At 45.3% G+C, this 7597-nt stretch overlaps 1 protein-coding gene across 6 annotated transcripts in view; it reads left to right on the top strand.

Annotated features, from left to right (window-relative positions):
* The first annotated feature begins 1526 nt into the window (after positions 1 to 1526).
* Positions 1527 to 7597, top strand: part of LOC310707305 (cytochrome P450 2J5-like) — a 36548-nt gene continuing 30477 nt past the window's right edge. Inside the window, exons 1-2 of one of the 6 annotated variants that reach the window (XM_083504325.1) lie at positions 1529 to 3069; positions 6575 to 6677. In XM_083504325.1, coding sequence (XP_083360451.1) covers positions 6675 to 6677 — 3 coding nt within the window. In that variant the 5' untranslated portion in view covers positions 1529 to 3069; positions 6575 to 6674. Of the gene's footprint in view, positions 3070 to 6088; positions 6714 to 7597 lie in introns of those variants that run through there. The other 5 variants (XM_083504328.1, XM_083504326.1, XM_083504323.1 and 2 more) reach the window with 5 other exon arrangements.

The following is a 7597-nucleotide window of genomic DNA, read 5'->3' as shown; positions in this document are numbered from 1 at the left end:
TTTATCTTCTTTTTAATTTTAAAATATTTCCTCCCATTATTTCTTTTTAAAAAATTCTTTCAGTGTACAACACTATAAAGATAAATAGTGATATATCCCACTCATTAAACAAACTCATCTGATAGTGTGTGCGGTATAAATATGAGAATATATTCTTCATTCTATAAGCGGAGGTATGGCATTTGCCTCATGTTGTTGCTTGACTAATGTTTCCTAGAGATCATTCACGACGCAGCACCTGACAGATTAAATTGCTTCAAGGTATGATGAAGTTATATTGAATACAGAAGTTCCTGGAATGCCAAACATAGCAGCCTTTGTGTGATGCAATTGTAATCTGAAGCAAACGGAAACTTCTCAAGTAATCACCGTGCTAAAAAGAGCTCAGTGCAAAGGTATCTAGCTTGCTTCCATCCTGTGCTAGTCTTTTGAGTCTCTTTAGAATATGGTAATTTCTTTTTACTTTATTATTAATTTTATTATGAAACAATAAGTACCACAAGCTAACAGGTAAGATGAATATATAACAAATATCAGAAAGCACATTTTGCAAAGAATTTGGGGAAATGACAAATTTGCAAATAATATTCAATTTCGGTGGATATTTTGCTCTTCTAAAGGTCCCAACCGGGTACAGTGGTACAGTGGCTATCACTGAAGCCAAGGAGCCTGCATTCGCTCCATAGGACGCACACACATTTCCCCTTAATTTTTGGAGGGGGAAAAGTGCGTCCTATAGAGCGAAAAATACAGTATGTGGCCAAAGAATGCAAAGGTTTAGGGTTGGAATGGGTAAATGCCGGTGCAAACTTAAACATGGTCTACTCAGACAAGAAACAAGTGCACTTGAGTTAAGTTGGACTTACTCCCACGTAAGTGAACATCAGGCTGAAAGGCTAAATATGTTTCTGATCCATGCCATTTTTCTTTCATGTGCTCACCAATAAAGATTTTCCGTTGATCTTCAATTATTATTATTTTTCATCCACATAAAAAATCATACCATCTGGCCTGATGAGGAGTTCTGGAGAACACATAAGCTTACACACTATTTTGTGACATTTTGGCTAGCCTAACGTGGCTTCTGGAATATTTCAACATTTTCGCTCAAAATGTGTATATCTTAATGTACTTGGATGCATTTTCTGAGCTGCAGAACATTAAGGAAATGCAAAAACTGGTGGATGACCAAGTTATGCAGATTAGTCCAATGTGTGCTCAACTTGCATCAGTAAGTCACAAAAAGGTCAACTTCCCCACTTATACCTGGGAGAGAAGACTGCTACACACTGTTAACTATATTAAATCTAAAGAATGTACTTTTTTTTGGAGGGGTAGCCTGGATGTCTTCTGAGGGATCCCCTACAGCCATGCAATTCTTGATGGTAAGATTGAGTTTTGGTCAGCAGAAGAGTGATGGAACAAGCAGAATGGACACGGACTGTAAAAGTGTTGGTGCTAACCTATAAAGCCCTAAATGGCCTCGGCCCAGTAAACCTCAAGGAGTGTCTCCACCCCCATCGTTCAGCCCAGACACTGAGGTCCAGCTCCGAGGGCCTTCTGGTGGTTCCCTCACTGTGAGAAGTGAGGTTACAGGGAACCAGGCAGAGCGCCTTCTTGGTAGTGGTGCCCACCCTGTGGAACACCCTCCCATCAGATGTCAAGGAAATAAACAACTATCTGACTTTTAGAAGACATCTGAAGGCAGCTGTGTTTAGGGAAGTTTTTAATGTTTGAAATTTTATTCTATTTTTAGTCCTCTGTTGGGAGCCGCCCAGAATGGCTGGGGAAACCCAGCCAAGTGGGCGGGGTATAAATAATAAACTGATGATGGTGGTGGTGATGATGAAAGGTCTGGCAAAAGTCAGCCACCATTCTTTTGCTAGGGAGATGTTTCTCCATGGATAGGCTCTTGTGGAAGGCAAAAGCCATATGTGAAGCACGATGTGGTTGCCCCGCTCTGCTGGCTGGAGGTGATGTCATCAAAGTGCACCAGAGAAAGAAGTGGGAGGGGAAGGTGTTTTGTCTTGAACAGAGATAGACCAACCAGATCTCTGTGAGAATATCCAAAGCCATGGCTTTGGTTCTCTCTCACTGCCTCCAATCCAGCTTAGGTCAGGACTCAGGAGCACAATACCTCAAGGACTGCCTCCCCCCATATGAACAAACCCAGACCTTGCAATCACAATTTGAGGCCCTTCTTCATGTGCCTACCCCACAAGAGGTCCAACATACCCTTCAACTGCCCTGATTAAATTGAGGCATCCCATTTTTAGGAGCTGCGCCCCCCAAAAACACAAGTTTTGGGTCAAAATGCCCAAGAGCCAGGGTAAAAAAAAAAGTTTGTTTTGGGGCTCTGTTAACTCACACAGGTCACATTACTTGTGTGGGAACACAAGAAGGTATGGTTTTCAGCCTCAACACGCTGGAGGGTATGGTCCAGAGGGTGGCAACAGGGGAGCGGGCCTTTTCTGTGGTGGCCCCATTTGCAGAATGTTCTCCCCAGGGAGGCTCTCCTGGCACCTTCATTGCATATCTTTAGGCATCAGGCGAAAACTTTCCTCTTGTCCCAGATTTTTGGCCAATTAAATGTTCAGTGGCCTTTTAAACTGTGTGGGTGTGCAGGGTCTGATGGCAATTAAGACCTTCCTTGCTTTATCTGAGCATCTTGAATGTTCACACCTCACGTGCCAAAGGAGGACAGCCACATTCCTAGGCTATAAATGTGCCTGAAATGACCGCATAATTCTTCCCTGCTTAATTATAGCGTATCTCTGGGCAGCATCTCTCCGTATGATGTGATGGAAGGGTATAAAAGAGCACTGAGTCTTTTAAGAGAAACCAGGAAGTCAGCCCAGAACAAAGTCATTCATCTAACTCAGAGAGAACGGTCAGGTAAACATGGGGCCAAGTGAAGTTCTGGTTGCTGTGGTCATCTGTTGTCTGACTGTGCAGTTTGTAAAGCTCTTCTGGAAACACCGACGGCTCCCCCCTGGACCTCTTCCATTCCCTCTCATCGGAAGCCTGTGGAGAGTTGGCTGGAAGATTCGTCAGGATACTTTGATGAAGGTATTTTTCTAAACGATAATAGCAGCCGAACCAACAACAGCATAGCTGGGGAGGTGGGTGGGGAACTCGTCCTGAAGGACCAGGACAGCACAGCGAGTTTTTTCATGTGTTGATTAATGTGCCACTCGCTTTGTGGTGATCCTCAGTGAGATGATGGCTCCTTCACGGAGCTTCAGGGAGCTGTGGGAGTGTGTCCGAGGGTGGAATCAGGACACTGCAGCAAACACTGTGTTACTGCTCCTTCCTGTCCTTGTCTCAACTCTTTCCAGTAACATGTAATGCAGTGTCAACATGGGACATCATCTAGCTGGGCTTTTTCTTTTTTCTTTTTTTCTTTTTTTTGAATATATTTATTAACTTTTCAAAAATTATACAAAAACAGACAAAAAACAAAAATACAAAAATTAACAACACGTATAATTTCATTCACTTATTTTCTTTTAACTTATTTCTCGGACCTCCTCATACCTCCCCTTTTTGTATTCCAATTCAAATTATTCTTTCAGCAAATCCTCACCCTTGATTTTCACTTAATTTTACACCTTTCTTTCTCTCCCCCCCCCCAATTGTCTTAATCATTACAGCTGATAACCACTTAGATTCTATCCAACATCAATCTAACATTCACTATAGCTGGGCTTTTTCTTGCCCCCACTAGGTATGTGGGTGAACAGGGCAGGAAAATGCCCTGTATGCAGTGGCTGCTGGTGTCCATTGGGAACTAATAAAATAGAGAAAGGGAGAACCAGGTACACTGCCTTGAGAAGAAAGGTGGAATATAAAGGTAATAATAAATAAATAGATAGGTCGAGCCAGTTTGCTCTGGTCCTGTTGTTTTGCCCACAAAGGCAACTGTAGTGAGTAGAACCACGGAGTAAGGAGCCAACAAGCAGTGGGCAGGTTCTACATAAGAAGGGCAGGTGGTGGCGCTTGAGGGCAAACTGAGGTTGGCTAACCCCACTTGCCCCAGTGGACTGCCTATATAGTGATGCCCTAATCCAACACTGAAATTGGTTTGTGTTTAATTGGACTTACAATGCGGGTGTAAATCCTATAGGGTTGTCACAGGAGCATGCTGGTCCATAATCACACAGTTCAAAGCTGGAGTTAACTCTTCATGAGCAAAAACACGATCTCCACAGAGTTGGTTGAGTGTCAGGCCTAACAACCACAGCAGCTCCTTCCTGGAGTTCTTACTCCTTAAATGTCAGCTGCCAAGACTGAAAGTTCCTGCCTCCCCACAGCTGCCTAAGTCTCTTCCTCTCCAGGGCTTTCCCCAAGCAATCGGAGACCGTGTCTGTCTGCGTGCCGCCAACCTATTTCCCACCCTTTTCATGCCTCTTCTGGTTCTGGGAGTCCAGAGGGGGAGGGGAGCAGCAGGAAGGGGAGACATTGGTGCCTCTTCACCAGCTGGACTCATCTCTGACTCTGGACTTCTCTCTGCCACCACCTCCCCTACAGACCCTCCCAGCTGCTGAGATCGGCAGAGGAGGCCCTCAGAGGCTTGGTGGCTGGTGGCTGGGGAGAGGGCATTCTCTGTGGCAGCCCCAAAGCTGTGAACTCCACCCCTCCAAAGAGGTGTACCTGGCACCTTCATTATGCAGCTTTCAGAGAATGCTGAAAATGCACTCCTTCCCCTGGATTCTGACACTTGATGTGTATGTTTACAGGGCCCACCTAATAATAATAATAATAATAATAATAATAATAATAATAATATGTTGGATCCAGCCTAAGTTTCGCTGCCCCACCTGTTCTGTTTCCACACTTGGCACTCCCCCAGAACGCCCCCTTTCCATGATTGACACCAGCTTAAGACCTGCTGGGTTCAGCTCAGCCAACTGAGCCCCAGCTAAACCTGGATGAAGGACTTAGGCTGACGTATCTGCAGCTCAACCAGGATGGGGGATTTAAGCTGGCATAGCCCTGCTGAGCCAGAAACCTCTTAGCTCAGCTGGAGATCTACTGGATCCTAACTGCTCATCCCCATCAGATTTTTCCTTAGGATTGTGCCATCGGGTGGGAAAAGTCATTTTGCTCTTCTTACTTTGAAGCAGCAGGGGATCGGAAAGCCTTGCTGTTTTAGTGCATATCCCTCAAAGATCTACCACTTGATCCCAGTCTACCTTATTCCCACTTCTGTTCTAAACAAACAAACAAACAAACAAACAAACAAACAAACAAACAAACAAACAGACAAACAGACAAACAGACAACCAGCTGAAAGAGAAAAAGAAGAGGCAGAGCTGAGAAGAAGGCATGCCAAACAGTATCAGGCGACGGATGGTTAAGCATGCATTGGAAGTATCAATCTTAGAATCAAAAGGAGATAATTAAATAATCATAGAATCACAGAATCAGTGAACTGTAGAGTTTGAAGGTGAAAGCAGCCACGAAATTAAAAGACGCCTGCTTCTTGGGAGAAAAGCAATGACAAACCTAGACAGCATATTAAAAAGTAGAGCCATCACCTTGCCAACAAAGGTCCGTATAGTTAAAGCCATGGTTTTCCTAGTAGTGATGTATGGAAGTGAGAGCTGGACCATAAAGAAGGCTGATTGCCGAAGAATTGATGCTTTTGAATTCTGGTGCTGGAGGAGACTCTTGAGAGTCCCATGGACTGCAAGAAGATCAAATGTATCCATTCTTAAGGAAATCAGCCCTGAGTGCTCACTGGAAGGACAGATCGTGAAGCTGAGGCTCCAATACTTTGGCCACCTCATGAGAAGAGAAGACTCCCTGGAAAGGCCCTGATGTTGGGAAAGATGGAGGGCACAAGGAGAAGGGGACGACAGAGGACAAGACAGTGTTCTCGAAGCTACCAGCATGAGTCTGACCAAACTGCGGGAGGCAGTGGAAGACAGGAGTGCCTGGCGTTCTCTGGTCCATGAGGTCACGATTAGTCGGACACGACTAAACAACTAAACAACAACAACAACAACAACAACAAGAGTTTGAAGGGAACATGAGGGACATCTAGTCCAACCCCCTGCAATGCAGGGAACTTTTGCCCAACATGGGGTTTGAAACCACGACTCTGAGATTAAGAGTCTCATTCTCTACTGACTGAGCTATCCCTCAGTCTGATTCTGGTGTTTTGTTGTTGTTATAGCCTGCTCTGAGATCTGCTGACAGAGGGCGGGGTATAAATTATCTAAACAATTATACAAAAAGTGGAGGTGTGGGTGAGGAACCTACGGGTACTTCCAGATTCTTGCTATTTTTGGATGGGGTTCAGCTACATACCTGCAAATTCACGTTGCACAATTGCAACCTGATTGATGAGATTGTGTGCAACAAAACCCATGTTGTGATGAGCAAGTGAGGGGAAAATGCACTAGAAGGTGTGGGATATCGGCCATGTAATCTGCAATGTCCCCCAAGGTGCCACAGAAATAGAGACCCAACTCCTACACTGTGTGGAACAGTCCTCCTGACAAGATGCAGTCTGCAGGCTATGAGAATTTCATCTTAAATAGATTTTCACATGTTTTCTTTCTTGTAGCTGGGAATCATTGCTTGGCTGCTGCTTGTTTAAGGAAGAACAGAGAGAAAATGGGGGAGAGAGGAAGCAAAGGCTGTTGACAGCTTGCTAAGTCCCACCCATGGTAATCTGAGCTCAGGGTGCAGGTTAACCCTTTCGTGTGAGTCAGTAACTGTATAATACAACACTGATTTGGAATGCAGAAGCAGAATTGCAGCAGGGTAGTGGTCCTAAGCCCTCTCCCAGCTTGCCTCTTCACGACAAACTGGCTCTTTCCATCTCTGTGGGAGGGTTTAAACAGGGAGGGGTGAAGTGTGGATTGCATTGCCTGTTGCTTGAGCAAGGTTAAGCCCCGAGGTGACATTTTTCTTTCTTCGGGTGCAGGTCATTGGGAGCTTTAGGAGAGTTTTCCTAAAATGCTGAGAATTTTGGGCTCCTGCAGGCATTCCAGATTGAAAGGTCTTTTCAGGAAGAATCCCCAGTGCAAGTCCACTGTTAAGCACAGGGACACAGGAAGTGGCCTTGTACCAAGCCAGACCATTGGTCCAGCTAGCTCAATATTGTCTACAATGACCAGCAGGGATGCTCCAAGGTTTCAGACAGTGGGCCTCTCCCAGCCCACCCTGGAGATGTCAGTGGAGATTAAGCTTGGGTCCTTCTACATGCAAGGCAGATGTTCTGCCACTGGGCTACAGACTTCTTCTGTTTTTAGCAGCTGCAGCAGCCTAAGTGCAGCAGCCTAACTGCCAAAGTAAAGTGAAGGCCTACTTGAGTGTGAGCTGGTTTACTCATGAGGCGAAGTAGGGTGGCAGAATCAGAAGGGCAGTAAAATTCAAAAGGCAGTGAATATTGTATGGTAGAGATGCTGAAAGGAAGTGCCAGCATCCACCAGTCCCTGTGGTCTTCCTCCACACTTTCTATTTTGTTGGGACAGGGATGCGGGTGGCGCTGTGGGTTAAAGCACAGAGCCCAGGACTTGCTGATCAGAAGGTCAGCGGTTCGAATCCCCACGACGGGGTGAGCTCCTGTTGCTCGGTCCCTGCT

The sequence above is a fragment of the Podarcis liolepis genome (genome assembly GCF_965112155.1).
Source record: "Podarcis liolepis genome assembly, chromosome: 5".
In the NCBI taxonomy this organism is placed as follows: domain Eukaryota; kingdom Metazoa; phylum Chordata; class Lepidosauria; order Squamata; family Lacertidae; genus Podarcis; species Podarcis liolepis.
Note: the sequence above shows the minus strand (reverse complement) of the source record. Positions and strands in the feature narration are given on the sequence as shown.